Source organism: Harpia harpyja, chromosome 1, assembly GCF_026419915.1.
Source record: "Harpia harpyja isolate bHarHar1 chromosome 1, bHarHar1 primary haplotype, whole genome shotgun sequence".
Taxonomy (NCBI): domain Eukaryota; kingdom Metazoa; phylum Chordata; class Aves; order Accipitriformes; family Accipitridae; genus Harpia; species Harpia harpyja.
This window is the reverse complement of record NC_068940.1, coordinates 52862383-52888765: the sequence shown is the minus strand read 5'-3', so window position 1 is coordinate 52888765 and position 26383 is coordinate 52862383. Positions and strand designations below refer to the sequence as shown.

Here is a 26383-nt window from a genome sequence, read left to right as displayed (position 1 = left end):
AAAGGTTTCAAGGACAAGACTTACGAGGAGCAGCTGAGGTCACTTGGTTTGTCCAGCTTGCAGAAGAGAAGGCTCAGGGGTGAACTCATCACAGCCTACAACTTCCTCACGGGGGGCAGTGGAGGGGGAGGTGCTGATATCCTCTCTCTGCTGACCAGCAATAGGACATGAAAATGGAATGAAGCTGTGTCAGGGGAAGTTCAGATTGGACATTAGGAAAAGGTTGTTCACTGAGAGGGTGGTCTGTCACTGGAACAGGCTCCCCAGGGAAGTGGTCATAGCACCAAGGCTGTCAGAGTTCAAGGAGCATCTGGATGATGCTCTTATAGTCATATGGTTTAGTTTTAGGTAACCCTTCGAGTAGCAGGGAGTTGGACTCGGTGATCCTTAAGGGTCCCTTCCAACTTGAGATATTGTATGATTCTGTGTTTGCTTCATCCATATGCAAAACCACTGCACATCCTCTAATAATATCTGGAGAAACAAATCATATACCATGGGTTCTCATTATTAACCACAATCAGAAATGGCTTTTATATGATGCATTGTAGCTTCTAATAGTTTCGTTGCCATCAGGTAAGAAGATGATAGTTACACATCAATAAAACAAAACTGTTAATAGTTCATTCTGTGTACAGTGTTAATACTTAGAGAGAACAATTGACCATAACAGATTAACAACCTGATTCAACACTAATCATTTATAAATGTATAGATATATAAACACTTCCCAGAAACTCCTGACTGAAATATTACTGACAAAAAAATAAAATCTAAACTGTTTCTGGAAAAAAACCCAACCTTCTTTTAGTAAGATTCTGCTTCCTGCTAAAAAATTCTCAAGAAAGTTCCACTTACACATGTTTTCCAAGAGTACGCATTCTGATATGCAGGCTTATCCTTTTTAAAGTATACACTATTTTCAAGTCAGCAATTTAAAAGAGATAAGTAGTCTCAGGCATCAAGTGTTTAAGCAAATTAACAGCATAATGAAAAAAATAACATTTCTACCAGAGGAGCCATATTTTATTCCTTGAAAATTGGAAATTAACATACTGTACCCTACTGCCTTTTACAATACCTTCTTCAATCTTTAGGAACACTCCTATTCATTTGATTTAACATTAAAAAGAGAATAAATGTAATACCTTACGAATGGTGACACAAGACTTCAATGCATTGGTAAGAAATTTGTCAGTTTGGAAAAGATTTAGACCATACTCATTGTTAAAGTGTTCTTCTACTCATACTAATTTTTACATTAGCATTACATTTATCTTCTTTAAAGGGTATCTCATAATTTTTTATAATTTCGAACATATAAATTCTAAGATAGTCTAACACTTTTTCACTAGTTTCTCCTTAACCAATCTTTGAATATTAAATCTCTTTCAAAACAAGCAATTATTTTGCTTTATAAACCACCCATTAAAATAGGATTTTGGCATTTTCACTTTCAGACATCCACATAGATTACATTCCTAATCTGTTGCAGCAGTTTTACATACACTGCCACAGCATACAGTTTGGCTATTAAATCTAGTAGATTTTAGGAAATAGGCATATTTCACAAATAGAAGAAAATACAGATATTCATTATGGATAAATTTAAGGTTCCTAACTATAACTAATGCCCATCCTGTAAAAGCCACAAAAATCACTCTTAGAATGTATTTCAGACACCTTCTAAATGCAGATTTTCCCTAAAAGCAGTAATGAGCAGACGAAATAGACCAAAACGAGCCATTGCATTTAACTTTTTTATAACAGCATTGAATATACAGACAGGAACAGGAATACCACACACAAAGCTATTAAAATAAATACTGTTTCCTGTTCTTTAAAACATATGTTGCCTAACCATTCCCAGATATCTTTGTGTTGATTTTTTTAATAGAGGGCTGAGGTTAAATTAAGTATTGAGTATGCCCACAGACTGGAGTGAAATGTCGATAGCTATCAGTTTCTACCAGTATCAATCTTCTCATGCAACCACAGAGCTTAAAGAGGGACCTTAGCTCAAAGGTCATTCACAGCATAGAGGACCAACTGCCTATTTCACACTAAGTGCTAGAGCTTATATTATTTGCCATAATCACTGTCCTAAATTTCTCCAGCAGATGAGTTTGGCAGCATAAACTTGTACTCTCTACAGAATATATGAGTCTCCTACTCTACTGTTTCAAGTAACCACCCAGGATGATCTACAACTACTTTCAAGAGTTAGAAAAATGCTCCCCATTCTTCTAGACAACCAACAAGGTGTGCACCACGCTGGACTAAAAGGTGCTTAGTTTAGCAGACACAAGTAAACTAATGCTTCAACTGTTGCAATAACCTCTGATACATGTTCCTCTATACCTATCACCCATGTGGCTGCTAAACAGAAAAATACCTCTACCTCTTCCCTTAAATGATATTTGACTGCAGTCTCTCAGTAGAAAACAGAAACCAAGTAAAATAGGAATGATGAGGCTCCTGCTTTCCCTCTCCACTGTTTTTTTCCTTTTTTATAGTATTTTCACTCGAAAGGCTTGTCAGAAAACAAGTACTATTTTTAAACTGTTCTAAGTGGGTGGCTTCGTTGCTTTAACTGGATCACAAGGAGTGGAATCTGACTGTAATCATCTCCTGTAGCCTGATTTTTTCCTCCAATTAAAATTCAAAATGAAATATAAAATCCAACCACTGCTTCCACTTGGCTGCTACACAACTTCTTTTTCACAACTTTTTTTTTTAAATTGAAGGACTTTGGTTAAAATTATTTTTAATTTAAAAAAACCCCAAAGCAATCTAGTTATACACGGCTATGTATCTCCTACTTATTGACAAAATTTCCTGAAATTATTAGCTTTCTTGAAAAGAAGGTGTTACCCAAATAAAAGTGGAGTGGGTTGTTTCTTCTTTTAAAGTATGAATATGTTTAACTGATTTTGACCTAACTGTCACAATTTTTCTGATAATCCTGCCTAGCTCATACTCTCTTCCTTAGCACTCAATGGAATAATGAACTTGATTTTCAACTGCAATTACAACAAAGTGAGCAAAGCACACCTTCCAAGAGGATCAGTGTCTGCCAGCATGACAATGATTCTGAAGCATTTTTTGAGCATTCAAGCACAGGTTTACTGCAGTCTAACAAAAACATGAACAGTATATGATCCTTTAGTTTAAGACATCCAGTTCTGTAATTAAACTTTTTAACAAGGACTCATATAGCAGTCCCAAAATACACAGGGACAGTATAAAACCTCAAACCTAGACACAACTAGGAAAACCAGACAAAAATATATGAATATGACTACAAAAAGACACATATTTTGTGTTTTCATAGTAACAGCTTTCCATGGTATTTAAAGGCAAATAAATTAAAATTTGTAATTTTAGAATTAAATTATTTCAAAAAATGTAAAGAAAAGATGTGGACTTGCTTGTGTCAAGGATAGATCAACAGTATAAATAAAATAATCATTATATTTGTACCTTTAAATTAGATTGTACACTAAGATACTACCTACCATTGGTTTACGGTATTTAATAATAAGATATCATTTATAAATACACTAACTTCCATTCTTACTATAAAGCAATTTTTATTAAAAGGATATGCCTTTACATCTATGTTGCCACATTTTTCATGTGATCACTGTCAAAATACAGAATGTTGCAAAACAAATCTGACAGCAAAAACTGAAGTCTGTGAGATGCTGGTGTGATTGAAAGTTACGCTAGAGATTTTAATAGGATAAAGACACAACTGAATACTGAGCTTTAAAAAGAGGATAGCACTGACCTCCTAATCACAAACATCATTAGCTTTAGTTTTAAAACTTATTGGCAGAAAAACAGAATTTCACCAACTACACAGAATTTCTTTTCTATGCAATAGCTTAGATTCATATAACCCTAAAGGAAGGCCAGGTAATATTTATGATGCGTGGAGAGTCCCCGTCCTACCTCCTCTAAAATTAACATAGCACAGAAAGTAACACATATGCCAACTTCATTGCTAGCCACTCAGCAAAATCTCGGTAGCAATCTAAAATACAAATAGCCATAATTTATAAATATGGGAGTAAAACACTTCCAATTCCTTTATCAACCTCACTCCAGCATTATAACATAATAGTACATAATATACTGATATTGCAGACAGATCACAAGTTTGACATAGCAAAATATATTAGAAACAGAATGGTAAGGATGTAGCAGAAGGCGGCAGCAAGAAAGTAAAACAAGAAACATATCCCACAGTAACTTTTCCTGCTACAATCCCTTCTACTTCATCAACAGCAGCATTTCATATGTATACCTTATATCAACCCAACTTTTGGCATCATTTATGTCATCATGGAGTTTGGCTCATTATTTTTAATCTTGTTGCCAAGGGGAGTTTGCACCTTCTAAATTTTGCACTTTATGATGCTAGCTTTCCTTGTGTTTTTCCATCACTTACTGTCCTGAATATACTCATGTATTGTCAATACGTCTCCCTTTTTCCACACACGCACATCACTACGTCTTTACTGATCTCATTAGACATTATAGGAAGATAAGTATTTCCTCATATTGCAGTCATACCTTCATATTGCTTTGTAGAACTACTCATAATCTATGCAACCGCTAGGACTAAGATCTGGGATCAGGGTACTGATGAAATTAATTTGCGTTCAAGTGTAATGTGAAATTCCCCTCTGAAGTTTTGCAACGAAGAACTGTATCCAGGTCTTTCCCATATTCACAAAGTACACTATTAACATGCATTTCCTAAATGTAACTAAGCATTGAGTGATAAATGAGTGTTGAGGGTTTCCAGGGGAACAGCAACTGTATTTAAAGCCTCTTTCTAATAAGATCAGTAACTAAAACCTAGCTCAGGTGAATAAAACTAACAGCTGTTCTCTTAGAACAACTTTTTAGGTAGACAGTAACAGCCTTTTTCACTGATCCAGTTCTTTTTGCTTGGCAGCTATAACATTTACAAAATCACAGTCATAAATGACATGAAAGGATACATTTGGTGTGATTCAACTGAGTTCAGAGATCTAACATGATAGAGGGTAAGAAATTGCCAAATCTCAGTGTTATTGCTTAGACCACAACATAGGGTAGTATGCAGTATAGGAGGTAGTGCAACTCTACATCAATGAGCACTGAGAAGCAGTCACACTAAAACCTACTTCTTGTGAATTGCCCCATATCTGCAAGCCATCATGTCCTTACTACTGTGATAGCTAAATTAAAGCTAGTAAATTCAATCCCACTTTGATTGTAGCACAGCCTAGAAATGAAGGCTGCTCCTGGAGATACTTTCCAATTCTGAGCCCACATCATTTCCCTTCAGAGCCTAAAAGAGGCAATGTCCTGTCAGTAGCATCGCTGGAAATAACATGAACTACATTTAATGATGCATAGAAAATACATTGGACATTTGGTCTCGGCATAGAAAATTATGAAGTACTAGTGATATTCCTTGAACTTGATAGTAATAGCTCTACATCAACTTACTGACAGTATAAAATAGTGTATAGACCCTGAAGCGTAATTCAAATTCAATAGTTTAGGGTCTAGTAAAATTCTAAGTACAACATTACTGATCCGTGCTGTTTCTTGAAACCAATAAAAGTATAAACCTAGCCAAAGACTAGTTTATGGAGAGTAATGGGAATTATGATGATATGCAGCTCCCTTCACTCATATGACCATGAAAATTACTTCAGAAACCTATAATGAAGGAGTTTGCTAATCTGTTCTGTTCATGAGGAAAAACAGCCTAATGATTAATCCTTCCAGTCTGATTAGTCCTGGCTCCCGAGCCTTCCCAATTGCCTAACATTCCTTTGCTGAATTCACTTTTCTGTAGGGAAAATAGGGGAATAGTGTAAGGAGGGTGGCAACCTGCTTAGGGTCTTGCATCTCACATCCCTCCAGCCAAACAAGACCACAGCTGACAGCCACTGTATTGTTAAAGCTTGAATGCTCTATATGGCAACTGAAGCAATTACAGGTGTCTTCTCCAAAAAAAGCATGTTGAAAGCGGAATTTTTCTTTTTCCTCCCTAAAAGCTATAAGCTTTTCCCCCTCACAACTCTAACCATAAGCTCGAAGATAGCTATACAGGTTTAAGAGAGCTGTAAAACCTTCACAGACCACCAGCCATGCAGCCAATTTTGAACTTAGCTGCTTTTTACTCTCAAAAAAACCTATTTCTAGAACTCATGAGGTCAAACTGTGTGTGTGGAGGTCAGGAGGGAGCATTTATGACTGACTCCAACTTATCCTACTTACATGGCATGGCATACACACATTTTAAATTCCATGACTATAGATAAATTATAAAAAGTTTTTCAAGATCTGGGAATGTTTGTAGAGGTCACAACCATGTTCAAATACTCATAGCTACATACTAACATATACGTGTGTGTGTGTGTGTGTGTGTGTATGTATGTCAGCAGTTAAATTTCAAGATTGCAACACCTGGAGATGTTTCAAACATTAATTCTATATTTGAGGATATTAACATGAAACATTTGACTTCCATATTTCAGTGTGTTCCACTTTTGTTACTACCTCAAAGCAGTACTTATCCCAGGTCAAAACTGTTTATGAACGACTGTTAAATGTTGTTTTTATTGTTAATACTTATCAGAAGAAGAGATTTGTACATATATGTTCACAAAATATCATAAAGCCTGTGTTCTGTATGCTACTGCAAAAATCTATCACTAAAGAGGTTACTTTAATAAAAAAGGGCTTATCTGGGTATGGAGTATTAAGAGATTTAAAATGATAGGCAGTGAAATAAATCACTGCAGAGGAAAGGGAAAGATTAAAATACTTAAACCTAAGAAAGGAATATCAAATTTGATTCAGAATCATATTTATGAACATCCTCTACCCTGAGTAAGATTGAATTTCAAGAATGGTACACAATCAAGTATGCAATCTGCCTGCACTGCATAAATTATGCATATTTAATTATAACGCATATTTAGTATTCATCAGGAGCATGCTTACATGACAGGACACTTACCTGATACAACTTCATGAACAAAAAGATTGAAAAAAATAAACAAGAGACTGTGGAATTTAGCAATGAGATGGCTAGTGGATAGCACAGGACCCAGCTTCCAAACTAGCCTACAGATTTTTCTTCTTCATTAACATACTTGTTTTACAACATTTCAGAGACATAAAACCATCAACAGTTTTCATGATCTTCATAAGTGGCAGATCCTACTTACGATGGAAATTCAGCATGTGACTATCCAAAAATCATATCCTTGATGATTTTAGAATTTCTTTCAATGTAAAGTAAGTAGTGGGAATTGGCATTATCATGCCAACAGCATCAAACTTGGGTTTGATACTGTTAAATAAAATGCAAGTTCCTAAGCATTTCTTGCTTGGGTTGGGCAAATATATATTTCTAATTAAGGATCAAGCTCATTAATTCTATTTTTCCGGGTTTTATTTTGTTCAAAAAAGTATTTATCTTATAAAAGAAACTTTTTATACAGGTAGATTAGTTGGTGAGAACCGCATAAATGGCTGCTTACTAGATTCTTTCATAGTGATAGACTGCTCAATTTCATTTTATCAACATCATATTATTTTATCAACATACCTAATGAAACTTACTAGTTTGACATGATTTGGGAGATATAAAACCTATCTACTAGAATATATATATATATATATATATAAAAAATTATTCTTACCAAGATGACTTGGAAAAGAACTGGAAAAAGACGGATTTCTTCCACAAGGCTGTAAAAACATATTTTAAGATTTTTTTAAAAACAGAGCAAGAGAATTCTTATTTAACACACTAAACTCACAAAAGGATCAGAGTAGTAGAAGAGCTGTTGCCAAAACCCATGACCCAGAACCTCAGCCTTTGACTAACTCTCAACAAAAATGAGCTCCAATTCAGCTGTTAAATAGAAACAGCAATGTTATACCGCTTTGGAAATTACTTTTAGGTCTGCTTCACTGATGTGATTCAAGTGAGTGGAACAGTAATTAAATTAATATTTTTAAATGGCAGAAATTAATAAAAATTCAGAAATTTAATACTATACATACTATGAAGCAGTCGGTGTGCACCATTAATAATTTGAATTAACAGACTCAGTGCACATAGTGTAATTATAAATATGCTGTGGTTTTTTTAAAGCATGCCACATTAACTAACTTCTTAGGTTTACCATGTTAATATATAAGACATTTGTCAGCCACTTCTCTTGACAAAACTGAGGAGTGGTTACCCAAAATAATTTAACTATATTGTCCTGAATTTCAAAATCAGATACAAACCAGCATATACATACTTATAAGAAAGAAGAATATTCTCAAAAAACAGTAATACTTTACATTAATGCAGTCTTGTCTATTCTTAGAACCCAAACACTTTATATTTCTTAAAGCATGTCTCACAAACACTACGATGACATATGAATTATATGATTACATACTCTTTCCAGTATTATACTGTCCAATTTGAAGAATGATTGTCCCTTTTTCATACACACTGTACTAGATGCCTATTCACCAAACACCACAGAGAACACCAAACTGTTTCAAAGATTTTTCTCTTGTGTCTTCATAACATTACTGAAGTGCTTCATAAACAATAGGGATGTTTAGCCTTGTGATATAGCTGTAAGATAAGATTGTATTATGAAGTTCACGTAATAAATGCAGAACTCAAACACAGACAGCATGTCTGAAAGTGTTGAGGGAGGATGTGCACTATGACCATACGCTCAACACAAAGCAGGTGCTTTTGCACACTTACTCAGGGAACTCTGCATATAACATACTACAAAATTGCCTTGGAGGTAGTATGTCAGTTAAAAACATAAAGTTATATTAAATTGTTCTCTGTTAATAAAGAAGAGTCATATTTGACTAAAATAAGCATTTAGTTTCATGTTTGAAGCTTTACTGTGTAATACCCTATACCAGCTTCTGGTACAACAACAATCAGATTAATTCTATTTGGTAAACTATTTGTTAAAAAGAACCTATACATTCCTAAAATTACAGGTTTCCATTTAAGAGGATTTTATTCATGTCCAGTAAGAAAAGAGGAGAAGGTATTATTTTTATTGATAGCGTAAGCTGAAGCATTAAGACTGTGAACTGAAGCAACTAAAAGGAATTGCACATTCTCTTCTAAGAACTTCATGAAAAAATTGAAAGGGGGCTAGAACAAACATCCAAGGGTCATAAAATCATAAAATGCTTCATTTAGATTTATGTCACCTATCAGAGCCCTGGTTGTTCATATATGCTGGAATAATTTTATGTAAAGGAAATATAATAAGGAATGAAATGCATGCTAACAGAACAATCATACCTATGAAGAACTGAGAATTACTTAGAAGTCAGATACGTGCATTAAGTATAAATAATGGTTTCCTATTTCATATTGTTTTCCTTTTTCTCTGATCCTTGCATTCACCTAAATGTTATAAAGATGACCACGTAGAATCCATATGAAGTTGGGGTGGGAGCAGAGGCTTAGCGTAAGAAGATCTATTGCATTGTACAGCACTGGCATGTGGACCCAGAGACGAGTAAAACGCATCCACTAAATTGGTCAAAACATAACAAAACAATATAATTTTATGCACCTGTATAACATGTCTAATGTAACTAAGTAACAGCCTTGTTCAACCAAATGTGTTCATTTTTTACTTGCCTACGGAAATGGGTAAAGGCACAAGTTACACCCAATAGAGAAAGAAGAGTTTATACAAGGAAAGAAACTCATTATTTCTAAGTTAAGAAGCTTGAATTTTAGGAATATTTCTGTTCTTATTAAGTTGATGGAAAAAATATCCATATGTAATGGAAATCCCAACAAGTTCCTTACACAGGTCAGGAGAACCTGAAAGCTCTCTGCTGTGCCATCTAACAACCCTTAAATAGACAGTTATGGCACCTTGGACACAGCCGGGTCATGAAAGAGTCCCAGGATTGCAGATAGGAAGAGTTATTATATTTGAGGTTCATTTTCCAGGGCCAAATCTACTAGTTAAATTAAAAGCTTAGACCATACCTGTAAAACAGAATTTTGCTGATGTGGGTAGAACAATACTGAACATAAAAAAGGTCATTTAAACACCACAGACTCTCAAAAAGAGCAACTACTGTAACAGCAACCACATTGACAAAATGAAATTTTGCCAGCACAAACCTTCTTATGCTTGGGGCATATTGGAATTACTCAAACCAGCAAAAGCTGCTTACTGTGCTATGTAAGAAGCATTTAAACTGAGAACACATTGGCAGTAAAATACAATCAAATACCAAGAATAGCTGAGCAATCCTAGTTTAGGTAAAATCTAGAAAAATGATTTTGTGGTAAAGACTAAATTATGACACAATTAGTTTCAAAAACTGTAAGCAGTCCTGATTGTTACAGCATTACGAAGTCAGCTATACTTTCTGCTGATCTAAGCTAAGACAAAACTAGAACCAATATGGCTATTCTTAAAGGTCACCTGCAAACCTTTATGATTGAAACAAGAAACAGCTGCAGCCTTTAAAGAAAATGATACACATAACTTAGCTAAAGCAAAGTCACATCAAGCAATGTATTAAGACAAAGCTTAAATGGTTTATCCCAACTTTGCATATATGTGCACAAGACAGTGATATTATCACATTCTTCATTGCTATCTTACATAGTTTTTTACAAAGGAAATGTCTTAAAGCAGGTGAAAAAGGAGTTCAGCTATGAAATTTATTTCATAGAATGATCATATTCTAAATCAAAAGTAGTTTGGTTCTTTTTAGACTTTCATAAAATTTATATTAAATTAGGTCCTACCCTGTTTGGAAAAACATATGTATGATGATGATTCTGTATAAGCAAATCAACACTAAATATCAAGTACTTGCATTTTCTTTTCATTTAAATCTACATCCAAATAAACAACACTGGCTCAAAATAACTGGTCATCTGATTTTAAAAGACTTGCCATCAGTATAATCTGAATTTTTAACACACTAACAATTTTCAGATTGAGATTATGCCTCTGGTCTTGCTTTCTAAAAATATGCATCTGTTTTTCTAAGACATCCTAAATTGCCTTCTTGCAAAACACAAAGCTACTGCAGGACACTGAACACAAAGGCTTTTTGTCACAGGTGTCATCCCTTAAAAATTGCAGGCATGTACTCTGAAGTAAGAGCCTTACACAGCAGGACTCCTGGTTTAGAGTTTAAGCTTTCTGTCCCAGCACTTGCATACAAAAGGAAGTACCTTATACCAGGGTGTGAATTTACACTGCCTTGCATTTACTTCTCACAGGAATAATTCTGGTACACACTAATGAAGGCAGTTTTGAGGAGACAGCATAAGACTAACTCCTTTCTTATTGGGCATCAAGAATATCTGTACTGGTTCCCTATAGAGAATTCTTTGTCTGATAAAAATGGGATGAGATATTTCAGTTGTATGTGTTCAAGCTGGGCATTATACCAAATTAGAAAAGAAAAAAAAATAGAGTGAAATCAATAAAACTTCTGATCTTGTGTCACTGACAAAGCAGTTTAATAATGTCACTATTTTACTCCTCTAATTGAAATTGTCTAACAATTAAATATCCCTATTTAGATTTTTTTAAACTTTTTTAGGAACTTCTCTGCTCAAACACAAAACTATAAATTCGACACATCCAGACTCCTGTTTTCCTCCTTTATAGGTAGGATTTACCTGTAGGTAGGCTATGCCTACAGTGGCAGCTGGTCCCTAAATAAAGGAAACAGGGCAACATTCTGTAAAAATACAAGGCAGTGAATTTTCCAAAACACTGAGATTTGTGCTCTTAAGTCAATTCATCTTCAAAAATCAGTCATAAGTTTTTTTATAAAAGCCATAGATTGCTACACTTAAAGAAAGCACTACTAATTAGTCTTTCACTTCTCATTATACAGAATAAATACCTTTTCTAGGACAGCAATGCAACAAACAAGACATAAATCACAGTAAAAACCAGGGGTTAATACACAAACAGAATTTGATTTTGACCCCTGACAAATGACTTAAGAATTTATGCTCTTTACATCATGACGCTCTGCAGTCTGCTGTTATTCATGTCTATATTTTTGGTCTGGATCATTCACAAAAAAACCCAAACCCACAAGCACGCAAATGTTTGTATTATCAAATTGAAAAGCTGCAATAAAGGCTAGCAAATGAACACAAAATGGCCAACACCACTTTAGCAGCACAGAAGGATAGAAAGTTGGTGGAAATAATCAACTGGAAACTCCTCGATCTCAATCTCATACAGCAAGTAAACTCAGGGATATGAGTTTCTAAGTTGGAATAGCCTCTTAGTGCCATTGGTACCTTGAATAAATTAGAGAACAGCTCACACAAATTTACTCTTTCTGGGTGAATCGCAAATAATAAAGACCCACCACTGAACCAGAAAGTTTCAAAGTCACCTTACTGCCACACTTTCATACCATGCCCTTCAGCAGCTGTTCAAAGGCAAAGACAATGATCTCACCATTGATTTTAAGAAATATTATACCAAGGCACAATTTACAATGGCATCTACCATAAAATACATCAGGGAGAAGATCTATCAACCTTGTCATTAGGGGTCCCAATTATTTTAAAGTCAATTTTCTTGAAAAGAGTTATTCTTCAATTCTGGTTCCTAAGACTTCTCAGCAACTGTAGTTTACATTTCAAATGACCCAGGGGGCAAGGAGGAAGAGAGGACTTTTGGCCTTTCAGTGGGCAGAAAATTATGTTGGATATAGAATAATTAGATTTTTATTTAATGCTTCACTTTTTGTAGCGGACAGAAAAGAAAGGTAAACACAACAATAAAGATCTGTATGTGAAGGAGATATACATCACCATTATTTGATGATTATATTTTAAAGATCTTTCACAAGCATATAATTAATATTGAATATGGGAAACCTAACAAGAAAAGGCTGACTGCTATTCATAAACACAAAGGAACAAGATTTGAGAATTCAAATAAATGCACAATTCCACTGTAAGAAAAATATCTGAAGTAGGGTGTTTCTTCTTTCAAATATCTCGAGTTTTTGCTACAACTGTCAATGTATGTGAAATTCAAGGAAAATATTTTTCAGTAAGTCCAATATGAAGATTTGCATTAAATGTACTGATCCAAAGCAGTTTTGTTTTTATCATGTAACAGCAGTGGAATTGTTAATAGCTTCCAGTAATTATGCGGTGAAATGAAAGGGACTTACTTTCAGTCCCAGTGTAAGCTCAAAAACTGTCTGTTGCACACATTTATTGGAAGGGTGTCAACACAACCCCAGTCATTTTGTTAGTAGTCTCAGCAAGCTTACTGAGGGAGAACAGTTTGTATTTTCAATTCCTGTTCAGTTTCCAGCTTCAAAATTCATATTTTTATAGGAATATTTGTCTTTTGATATATCTAAGCCACAATGTATTGTGCTTCACCGATTTCCCATTATTTCCTACAATTTTACCCTTGCCTATTCACAAGTAGTATAGAACACCTAACCAACAATCCCAAAATGAAGTGTCCCCCTTTTTTGATATAAAATCATAATACAAAATTATTCCCAGTCAGTGAAGCAGTAATTGCAAGCAGGCATGAAAATTATTACTAAATTTTTAAAAAAATTAGAAGCGAAGTATATGTGTTATCAGCCCCAAATATTACAGACCTACAACATGGTATAAAACAAGAAAATACTACGACCGAAAGCTTGAGAGACACTAAAGGTTAGAGTCATAAACAAAAATATTTGAAGTTCTGACAAAGTTGCAGCCTCTGCAACTGTGCTCTGCACATTCAGTGGCAACAAAATCTTTGCCATACTGGAATTATATCAGTTTCCTGCTTTTTAGGGTATAAAATCTTTGTTTCACTTTTAAAAAGCAATTACATGAAGTTTGGCTCCTTAAAAAATATGTCTTAAAAAAAATTGTTTTTCTTTCCCTTGAGTACTAAGTCCTGAGGGATATTTTGCTTGAAAATTTTGTATTAATATTTCCATTATGTGTTATCTTCATGGTCTCTTGACACCTATGAGTCAATGCTTCCTCCTAGCTTTGAAAAAGAATTTAGTCTAAAACATTAAAAATACGTATTCAAGCCCTTTTCAATTGTCTCCTATTTTCTTCCTTGCTGAGATTATAAAATATCTTCATTCACTCTGATATCAAGGATTTGAGATTTAAGCCCACAGTGTTCCCATTCACATTGTTGATTACACTCTACAAAGGACAGATTACTTCTCTGAATGGACTACCTGCAAAGTGCTAGGAGCTATAATGTAAAGTAATATGCCAGGCTATTCCTAGTTGACCAGTACCATCAGAATAAAAAAAAGCAACCTTCCTCCCAAGATTAGATTATTTACTTTTTTTTTTTTAATACAGACCCTAGCTTTCTGTATATAATAAATTTAGTTGCATCCATTGTGGGCCACAAAAATAGTCCAATATTGCCAGTGATAATACCTACACACCACAGTTTATTTCAGTTTGTTCAGTGACATGCTTCAATACAGATATATGGTTGATAATTTTTCTATTCCACTTATCTCTAAGAAACTAAAACAGGAAAACTATGCATTGATTTACATATTATACAAACTTGCAGAAAATGACAGAAACTGATTTACAAAGCCATAAACCAACACTAACTGTAGTTTTGATTTAGTTTTCCATGATCATTTTACACATTTTTTTTCCTCTCACTGTGCACAACAATCAAAACTGTATTCTGTGCTCTACATGACTGTTACTAGAAATTACAATTTACTAGAGAACAAAAGCTCCATTTAGGGACAATTTTCAAAGTTTAAGGTGAATCTACACCACAATTTGCAAACACACTAAAAATTACTCTATTCCAATTGTCTTCACACATTTTAACATTAGTTCTATTTCACCCTAAAAGAAAACAGTTTCAGGAAAACTGGACTGTACTAATGTGTCCAGTCTTAGACAAAATAACTGGATGATTGTCCTTTCTGCTAAAGACTGACTTAGGAGACTAATTTCCAAGTCCCTCATCAATTTGATTCAAAGTGATATAGTAAGTACCCCAGTTACAAGGCTCAACTGAACCAAAGCATGTCAATCATCCATTCTGAGCTTTGGTATTTCACTGAAGTATATCTATGCTTTAGTTTAGACAAAATAACATACCTCAATGAAATTTTGTTAAGAGTTCATGTTATGAGAACGGAGAGCAATGAGGACTTAATGATATAATAATAAGAGTTCTGTGGAAAAGAAATGCAAATCTTACTTTAAAAATACACATCTAACAATCAGGCTCTTGGAATGTCTATAAAAATAACCATACTTCTTCATAAACTTTCAATATCAGATTAATTAAAACACAATGAATTTCAAGTATGGTCAAATGATCATGATAATTTCTGATAAACCTACTCATCTCCCAAAGTATCAGAACTGATACAATTGAAAAGCTTTTAATTACAATCACAATATCTTACTCTGAAAACTGATTTTAATAAGTATTATGCCTCAAGAGATTTTTCAGCTTAAAGATGAAGTTCACTAATCATCACAAATGGAACTGATGAAAGCCTAGTAAATCTTACTTCCTCCTTTAAGGATCCTAAACCATTTTTTTTAGCAGAGCTTTTTTAATGCTATTGTTGTTAAGGCTTGAAGACTAATATTTTCTGAAATTTTTGCCAGGTTGTGATTGTGTATTTTAGACTATTATTGTATCCAACTGGAAAATAAGAAAAACAATTCCATTCTTCCTCCAGTTTTAAAGACTTGTTTGAAGGAAAGGAAGCACAACAATGTTAGTCCTTTCTCCAGTTCTGCTACTTTTTAACATAATTTTAAATAAAAATTGCATTAAAGTTTTTATCAGTTAATTTTCAGATTTTTGTTTAACATAAAATACATCTTGATGTTTCACAAAATTATAATATTGTCTAAAATAAATCAATAGCTGGTTAGACAAATTATTTCAACCATATCCCAGATACTTTTCCAAAGCCTTTTAAATTTTTTTTTTATTTTAGGCATTTGTGTATTTATAACTTTAAAGTCAAGCCTGACTGAGGCTTAAACATAAAATTATAATTTGCTAAATAATTTTAACTAATTTGATATATGAAAAAGCTTCAGACAATTCTGAAAAAAACTTTAGTCATATGTTCTTAGTCACATGATTTAGTTTTAAGTAGTCCTGCGAGGAACAAGGAGTTGGACTTGATGATCCTTTTGGGTCCCTTCCAACTTGAGATATTCTATACAATAGTACATCAAGCAACTTTTTCTTGCTTCTGGCCTTCTACAGATAAGCACTCTCACGCCTGAGAGAGTTCACACAGAACTACTTGCACAAATAAGGGTTGCAATTAGTCTTTTGCATCAACCAAGATCTCTGGTTATTATTCTTATCCCTAAGAAATTATAAACAAAATCTGCTAAATGAAAGAATGTGGGTGAGAAAGTACTTCATTCACCAACAAAATCAACACTTTACATGTAATCTTGGAACATTTCCAAGATGGCAAAGCAGTCACTTTACACCTCAGACTTCCAACACTTTGTTAGTCAGATAATGTTAGTGAAAGCTTCTGAACCCATACGGTTTTTTGATGGGTGATCTGTAAGGTGTAAACATAAACACATCTATCTGCTAAATTATTGACCTATGATTTCAATGCACTAAATAAGGAAAGTAAAGTAGGCCTTACACCTTCAATCTAACTCATCTGAGACTCCTCTCTTTGTACTTGTCCTGCAGATCATGACACAGCAAGAAGCAAGGAAGCAGCACAAAAGACGTTACATGGGTTTGGGGCCTGTTCTAAAATAGTCTACAGTATTGTAAATCCTTCTACATACTGCTCCCCCCCCAGAAAAAAGAAAATTCTTGCTGAATTTAAAATAAAGAAACCAACCCTTTGGATTGATAGAGACATGGCTGACCAGGGACAAATGGAAGGGAGTGGATGAGGTAAAAGCAAAGGTCCCAGTTCACACACCAGAGATCGCTTCTTCAGGCGGTCAGCTAACACTGATTTCAAGTGTTCTCAATTCCTACGAAATTTCATTCTACTACATGACAAAAGGGCTGTCACAACCTCTGAATAACTGCAGAAGTTTGAAAGAGAGATACAACAGAAGGCTGGCAAGCATTCCACAAAGCAAGGCCTTTTCTTCACAGAAGCACTTGTAATCAAGCATCTCTTAGATATTTTAAAAATAATTAAGGAATATCTAAAGGAGAAAAGAGCCATTAAAGTGAACTTAAGCCATCCATTCAACAATGGGATTAAAATCTGAACTGAAAATGAAGATCAACATTTTAGATTTTAATTTGTGTAGAGACTGCAGTTCTTGCATGTATAATTACCTCTAACTGTTCTTGCTATGCAGAGTCTCTAGGGAAAAGACTGGTAAATATTTTGGAACTTGCTAAAAATCCAAACCCATTTGCTGTTACTGAAAGAAACAGAATACAAGGGCAAATCCACCCTGAGCTGGAAAAAAATCTAGGTAAAAATGAAGCCTTAAAAAAATTATTATTAATAAATACTAACTACATAGCTATGAAACAACCTTATCTATATTCATTTAATAAAACTGTAAGCAGGTAGAACACCACCACTTAGTGTTACGATAACAAGGTTATCTTTCAGTCCTCTGAATATTTCCTCCATTTAAAAAAAACCCAAAACAACAACAACAACAAAACCCAAACTATCTAAAATATGTGATTTATCTATTAAAAAAAAAAAGCATGAGCAAGAAAACATTAAGAGAACATTTGGAAATAGTAGCATTTCTGAGTTGGATCTCCACAAGAATTTAGGTGTCCTCATGGTCCTAGAATTTCCAGTCATAAAAAGTAAAAGCATCTATCTTTATATACGTGGAGAATATGGGCCTAAAATTGGATTTGCAATATTCAGAACACTGACCAGGCATCTGGCTGATCTAGCCAATATGAAGGCTGAAAATGCTCCTATCTTCCAAGTTCAGTAATCAATACCCATTTAGGATTCATAGTCTCGTGCATTACTCGCTTGTCTTCTTTTTAAAAAGGGTAGTTTGGGGTTTTTTTTGTTTTGTTTTAATGGTTACCAAATGTCTTCCTTAGAAGTGTAAGAGAGACCCAGGTTCCAAACCTCCTCTTCAACCCCAGCCTTCTCTCTTCAGGGAAATTTAGCTAGTCAGTAGGCTATGTTCACTCTATAGACGGTTACGCTCCAACCTCTCTTTGTGAAGCTGTCCTACTGAAGAGAATAAGAATTATAGGTTTATTAGGCCACAGAAGGGGAGAATGACTTTGTTGCCTATTTTTTTTAGTTCATCATCTGGCAAAGTGAAATCTTGAATCCCTGGTGATTTTTAGGTATTTTTAAAAACCCATGCAAGTATTTACAAACATGTAAATTCTGCAAAAATGCTTTTTTAAGCGCTTAAATAGTTTTTTGTAAAAACTGATCTTACTGTAAGGGTGCCAATTTATAAGTTCCCAATGGAAAAGAAACCCAAACAAACAAATATATTTACATCCATTTTTATCATAAATCAGTTTGGAGAGGTTCCAACAGCAGCATTTTTCTTTGTAGGGAATGCACATGAGCAGCTGAGGGAACTGGGGTTGTTTAGTCTGGAGAAAAGGAGGCTGAGGGGAGACCTTATCGCTCTCTACAACTACCTGAAAGGAGGCTGTAGCAAGGTGGGGGTCAGTCTCTTCTCCCAAGTAACAACTGATAGGACAAGAAGAAACAGCCTCAAGTTGTGACAGGGGAGGTTTAGATTGGATATTAGGAGAAATTTCTTCACTGAAAGGTTTACCAAGCATTGGAACAGGCTGCCCAGGGAAGGGGTTGAGTCACCATCCCTGGAGGTATTTAAAAGATGTGTAGATGTGGTGCTTAGGGATATGGTTCAGGGGTGGACTTGGCAGTGTTAGGTTTACAGTTGGACTCAATCTTAAGGGTCTTTTCCAACCTAAATGATTCTATGATTCTATATGGTCACCTGTCTCAAACTGAGGTGTCAGTAAAAGAGGTTATAGACAAAATTAACAAAATGAACAGAGACAAACCACCAGGACCAAAGAGCATCCACCCAAGAGTTCAAAAAGAACTAGAGAAGAAAATAGCTCTTAACTGTAGTGTGTACCTTGTTTAAAACTCTCTGCTTTCATAGGAGATTTAAAAGACAGAAAATGTGATGTTATCGGATACTGACTTTTGAGAAAAGTTGGATGGGGGGGTGAAAATCTGGGCATTACAGACATTCTAAGCTGAACAAATGAGTAGAAGCTATTCTGAATAACAGAACTGGTGGGCATGCACAGAGCAAGAACAAGACACTGATTTTAAAGGGATGAAATGTCAAATCCATGACAGATCTTTGAAGAAGGCGGTCAGCGTGTGGACAAATGAGAGCTAGTTGATACAGTATTCTTGAGCTTTCAAAACGTGTTTCATAAGGACCCCCACTAAAGGCTCTTAAAAAATAGGCAGGACTGTTCAGATTGCAAAAGGTACAGCTAAAGGAGAAAATATGCCAGAAGTTTATGAAGTAGCGTGTGCTTATTTTCAACTGTAAGAACCCGATAGCATCAAATTAAGTGGCAAGTGCCAGATTAAACAAAGAAATCCAAAGAAAACCCCTAAAGATGATAAATCTTCATATGCAGGTGATTATGCTATGGAGTAACTATTAATGCTGAAAGTTATTGGGTAAATATCTTTTTGAACACATGTAAATGAAATGAAAATTACTTATCAATAGCTACTCTCTACAGAACACCACATCTTCTTAAACGGCTTCTGAAAAAACAATTCACAGGGGACTGAGAAAATATGCAGAAAGTATTGCCACTCGCTTGCCTTCTTCCTGCAGTCTTCTCTGTGCACCTACTGTTGAACACAACACAATGGATTGGATGGTGGTTTAGATTTGCTTCATGCTGAACAGAGGATTTGTGGCAGAACTGAATTCACTCAAGTCTACAACTGTAGTAGCCTAACCAGGTGACTCTTCCTCATGAGCTGCTTATTTTTTATTTGCTATTTATACTTACAATGGCAAAAATTGACTCTTGAAAGTAAAAATAACCAAGAATTAATGGTATTTTCTCCTGTTTAATGCTTTACATTAAAAGAGTAAATGTGAACATTACAATGACTTTTTCAATAATTGACTTAACAGTAACATCAAATAGTAGCCTCACATTTTTAAAACTTAGACATTCAGCAATTGATCAGCAACACAAAAGAGGAAACAAAATTACAGGTTTAAGGTTAATAGCCAATTTCTTTACTAAAGGGGAACTTCTATAAAATGTAACACTAAGGAGTTGTGTTTTACATTAAAAATGGTGATTAGTATTACAGTCAGTACATGACTAGACTATGAGAACTCGCTTGCAATAATGAACTCTGACCACTGCCTTTGATATGAATTACAATGATGTGTGACTTGACAACACTGTTATTAGCTGACATACAACTTAACATTTCAAGAGTCTGTTTCTGGGTACGACTTCCTGCCTGATGTTATTCAATAAAGCAGCATATATGCAAATATTATACCAAATAATAGGAATAACAAAGATCATACAAATTCTTTGCTGTTTTATATTACCATTACTTCTCTAACAAGAAAATCAAGGGGTTTGCAACTCAATGTTCATAGATGTGAAACTAGTGTAATCAGAATCAGGTTCAAAATCTACAAAAATATTCCCCAAAGTTCTAATAAAACTGTATCATCCTCTGACAATCTCTCTCAAACCATCTGCATTATGATTTTCTCACTAATGTTGTACACTTCTAACACATAATTCTACTGTTCAGTTCAGTTGGACTAAGCCCCATAGGCTTACCTGTTATCAGAACTACTCCATATTATTTTATTCATATTCATTACAGAAAAACAAAAACACACATAAAAACAGAGAAGTAATTTAGAAGCAAATAGATCTACTTTTTAAAGCAAGCACTTAACCTTAAACTAGGAAATTAAAATAACTAATGAGAAGAACAAAGTATTTTTAAAGCAATTAATATAAGCCCACATTAATCAATTCACCAGGACCGGACAGCACTGAAGTGCTAGCCCTCCAGAATAATGGTAAAGAAACTACACCAGGTTCAAAGAGGCACAATACTAACAAGTGTTTGTGAACCAAATCACAATTCTACCAACACAAACTACTTAAAAGCACCCCATTGAACTCCAAGGAGTTTGGGTTTGGGGTTGGCTTTTTTTTTTTTTTTTTAACCTTTTGTTTTCTGAAACTGAGGGCATGGGCATTAGATAGACCATTTCAGAATATACTGAAATGTAAACAAATGCTAATGTAGAACATCATGATGTATGAGAAGAGGATCAATTCATTACTAACACCAACTCTAAAACATGCCTTTAATGGTCTTTAATAGATAATGCATGGGTACAAACAGTAGTATAAATGAAGTTTGAAAATTGGACCATTCTTGGATGATTCCAAAGACATTGTGATAAAGTGTTCCTTTAATTAGTCAAGACAATCTGCTGCAGTGTACAAGGTCGATCCATCTATCATCTTCACAGGTACTAGATCTGTGGCATTTAGAAGTAGCAGATCTTTTGTTGCTCTTCAGTACCTTCCTATTTTGTTTTCTACCACCTTTTCCCCTTTTCTAGAGCAGTGCCTAATGTCTGTCTGGGAAATTTACAGTAAGGATAGGAGATGGGGAATGCTCCTTAATTTGCTCCCCTGTCCTTCAATCCACCATAAATATAAGAAGGGTCACACCATTAGTTTTTAGATGATCTTTTTTCTCCCTCAGGAAATGACTTTAATAGCAGAATACTGGAATGCGTCCCACTCATGATTATTATCCAATGTAGTATCTGACACTCCCCTCACCTCCACTCTATTTTCTTTACTGTGTCCTTTCCTTACAATCAAAAATGTCTATTTTAGCAACCCATAAAAACCAGACTCCATAGTTTTGAGCATTTAGCTTTCAGATATGTTAATGTCATCAAATGCTTTAAGTTTCTGACTAGAGGTAAGTCAAGTAGCTGCATAAAAGAGCACACAGCAATATATAGCTACATTTCATAACCTTATCTATAAGACCAAGAGCCAAGTTAAGAATCATGATCCAGTACAAGTTTCCTGGAGTAGCACAGTATAAAATACCTTACAATAGTCAAAACATTTAAGAAGAGCTAATTGATATATCATATTAATAGAAACTAAGAAATTCACATCAACTCTTCCTTATTACTAGAGAAACCTAACAATCTTATTACAGACCACAAAAAACCAGCGTACAAGACTCAAAGCAGGAACCAAAAAAAATCCCCAACCCTTAATGAATAGATTATGTCTGACTTTCTATCAGTACACACAGCCTATACATCAAGTTGATAAACACACAAAGGACAAGTTATCTTATGATACTGCTCTTTTTGAGTACAGACTTTGCATAGTTAAATCAGATCTCGCCCTGCTGCAGACATTTGCTCCCACTGTGAGAAGTCCAGTTCCTCCAACAACTCCTTACACAAGTACAATCCACCAAGAGTAATTAACAAAAGGAAAAAAAAAAACCCTAATGCAAATTTCCAGTAGTCCAGAGATTAATCATTAACTGAAGCTACATGTTTCCTTAATATCAGTGATTTCTTTTAAAAATCATCGGTCTCAAAATTCCTAAAAATGAACTCTGCTATTAATTCTCTCACTGGTTTTTTATGTCCCCAATTTTTCTTATCATAAAACATTAAAAATTTTGGAAGAAAACAAGGCAAGAGATATTTAGGAGAGCCACAACAGAGTACTATTAACACTCTTAAAGCCAGACTATTAGCTTTGAGCCCAGTATAAAATAGGCAACTGATGGACAAATTCTGTTCAAAGCTCAGCTTTCCAATATCTGTTATTTTTCTTAGTAAACGATCTCTAAATGAGGTTGTATTAGATGGCAATTGTTGCATGATGTAAAAACAGGCATGTACAGGAAACACGTGGTTCATTTATACTCTAACCCATTAAAGTGAAAACAAACAAGAAAACACTCATCCTTCTCTAAAACTGGATTTTCTTCCTGTGGATGCTCATATGATCAGATGTCCAAATACTTAATGTGCTTATAGAAACGCATTCAAGGTTTTTTTACAGCTACCATCTTACACATGCTGGAACTTATGTTTGTGAGAGATCTAATTCTGCAGCACGTTAATGGGATATCACTAGAATTCTCCCCTGCTAAATTGAAAAGCAACAGAGTGGAAAAGCTCCCATAATACAGAATGTTAAAAACGACCCCAACAGTGGAGCAATGGCAAAGATTACAAGGTATTTTTCTGTATTCTTACAAAATATTGATTATTAAAGGCATTCAAAATATGTATCATACATTAGCAGTATTTTATCATAAGCTTATAAGACATCAAAAATATAATAATATTCGAATATCTGTGCCTCTGCCATATAGAGCAAACTACCTGTAATAGAAAACAGAAGTGTCAAAAAAATGGTAAAAAGATAAACAAATGTTTTTCCTCCGATACCACAAGTTAGCTGATTTACAGTATCAGCTATGAAAAAAATGAAACAAAAAATTGGAGTGCATCTGTCTCCTTTCAAGTGCTAAAATAAGAACTGCTCAAATGTTGATGCCTCTATCGGGAAAAGAGACTGAGGAGATAGGAAGAAGAAAGGTTAAGTTTGAGATACAAGAAAAATGGTGGGATCAAAAAAAAGAGAGAGCAAGAAAGAGAGAATGCATTAGTTGAACGTGTCTGAGAACAAGCTGTCATATGGAACAAACTAAATAAAACACAGTAGCCCTCATCCTCCTCCCAATTCACTCTTTTTTATTTCATAATGAGGTTAATAATAATAGCTATTTTTTAAAGACATGGAAACAATAAGGTAAATAGTAATCTAACATTTTGTAATTTTACAATCTTTTTGCTGTCACCATTTTTATTTGTTTAAAGCAAGTCACAGGAGAAAGCATCCATCCTTGAAAGACAGGCATTGCGGACAAAATGTAAGCTTGGAGAAGCCACAGAGACTCAATGAAAAGTGACTCACATCACTGTTACCAGTACTAAAATATAGTAGAGTTTTTCCACAAAGAACAAATTTAATCCCAATGGATTTGCGTCCAATGTTACTTATTTACCTCCCATCACAATAATCGCAGATACTTTCCATGTGCCTAATGAAAGGGACAAAAGAGAGCATCTGCCTTGAGTAATTCTGAGCTACATGTGTACTGATTAATTAGCCATCAAATCAAAACAGGATCAATTGTGATCTAGTGTTCACTGTAGCATGTACCTGGTTCTTGTTTTGTTCACAAGCAGTTTGTGCAAATATAAATATATTATTCACTTCTGTCATGCTTTCAATGCATCAGCTACTTCCAGCTAAAGTTATTGGGAAGTCAAAGAATCAGGAAGACAGGCAAAGAGAACTGCATAAACTCCACTCCTTCAGAAATCTAGCCAAACAAATTATTTAGTGAAAGTAAAAGAAGAGGGCCAGTAAGACATGTGAGAAACAGAACAACTACAGATGTGTTAGTATCTGGAATCTAGTAGCTCGTCCTTAAAAAACAGTACCAGATACACTGGTATTTAAAATTATTAACAGTTCATTGGATATCCACAGCTGCTCTTTAATAATACTAAGAAAAGAATTGCTGTCTGCTGTAAGAAGACCATGAGCATGAGTGTGCATCTACAATCTACCTACATTGAGCTTAATGGCAAATACACGATTCCTCAAATAAAGAGAATTCATTAGGCAGAAGAAAGTGCTGCTATAATATCCAGCATTCTAATTACAGAAATATTTTTTATAACTCAAAGTATTAGAATATCTGTAGGTTAATTCTAAAAATAAAAAGCTGTACTATTTGTTTGTATAATACATAAAATCCTGCAGTAGCATTACCAGCTTCTAGACAATAAAAATACAATTAAGCACATTAACTGTATTCAAACCATTTAAAATCTCAAGCCACCCTATTTCCTAGTTCATTTTTAGTCTACTTAGTATATTAAAGCACTGTCCACAGCAGCATCATAAAAGATTAAAAGAGGATGTTTTCATCTTTTGTAATAAAAACAGTGGGAAAACAAATTAAATTTCTTTCCTTATGTTTTTTTTTTATCTTGTGCTCATTTCAATCAATCAAAGCAAGACAGTATGGTACGCAGTGACTTCTTAGCTGTAACAGTATCAGACACCTCAAATGGACAATGGTGAGTACAAGAACAACCTGATTTTCTGGGCAGATCAGGGAAGAGGAATAGCTGCATGTGTGCACACATATGAGAGAGATGCTTCCTTATTACTATCAACAAATGCAGTTTAAGTTCTATGCCACTGTTTTGGGTTTTTTGTCCATCACAGCCTAAACTTTGGAACAAGAAGAAAGAGACATTAAGATACTTCTAAACATACTGAGTGTACCTATACCAAACATTAAAAATCCATATTTAGGAACTTAAAAGGGTAGCTATATTTGCAGAAAAAACTGAACAGCTTTAAAGTGAATTGACTGGTCTAAACTTTTACAAACACATCACCTTTGTCCTAGTACGAATATGCTTACCTGGAAAACGGTTTTGATAAAGTTTTGGTATTAATTTTTTTTAAGTTTTCAACAATAATTTTAATGTTAAAATTCTTACGATTTTGTCTCTAGTGTTTCATTGGCTAAATCCATATTAAAATAACCAGGATCATATAAAATCGGTACAAAAGACCTAAGATTGTGTTCTATAACAAATACTCTCCAAGGATTTTCTAAATATCCTAAATGCTAGTCAAAGTAGTATGACAGCGAGATCTAAGTTATTGTTACTTCCTAATGGAAGAAAATTCATTGAAACAGAAAGAACCCAGAACAACAGAGAATGTGTAGTGTATCACCTTACAGAAGCAGGGCTGTGTTCAGTCAGGGCCACCAACAGTTTCAGAGCATACATTGGTACTGGGTCTGGAGCCAGCAGAATGTGCTCATACCTGAAAGGGAAGGGGGAAAAGGGGTAGCAACAGTGAAAAAAAAAGATCAAGAGATGCATGTTAAAAAGTTGATATTAAAAATACATCATTTCCCATTTCCAAACCTTATAATAACCACAATGGAAATACAATGCTGTTTGGAACTGTACAAAGCAATAAACAAGACTCACTTAGAGTGTTTTAAAACCAGCATCAGATTAACTTTAAAAGCAGCAGTAATAAAAGAACACATTATTTTTTAGAGATACACAATTATAAATATGCAATAATATATATATTTATAAAGCATACACATCTTTAAATATATATATTAAAATATATTTATAAAA

The 26383-nt window shown here is 34.4% G+C and overlaps 1 protein-coding gene across 4 annotated transcripts in view; it reads right to left on the bottom strand.

Moving 5' to 3' along the window:
• The window catches only part of ULK4 (unc-51 like kinase 4), a 267671-nt gene that overhangs the window by 118222 nt on the left and 123066 nt on the right, over positions 1-26383 (bottom strand). For all 4 annotated transcript variants that reach the window (XM_052794377.1, XM_052794405.1, XM_052794385.1 and 1 more), the window contains 2 exons: positions 25962-26054; positions 7722-7770 (listed from right to left, as the gene is read on the bottom strand). In XM_052794377.1, coding sequence (XP_052650337.1) covers positions 7722-7770; positions 25962-26054 — 142 coding nt within the window. The remainder of the gene's footprint in view (positions 1-7721; positions 7771-25961; positions 26055-26383) is intronic.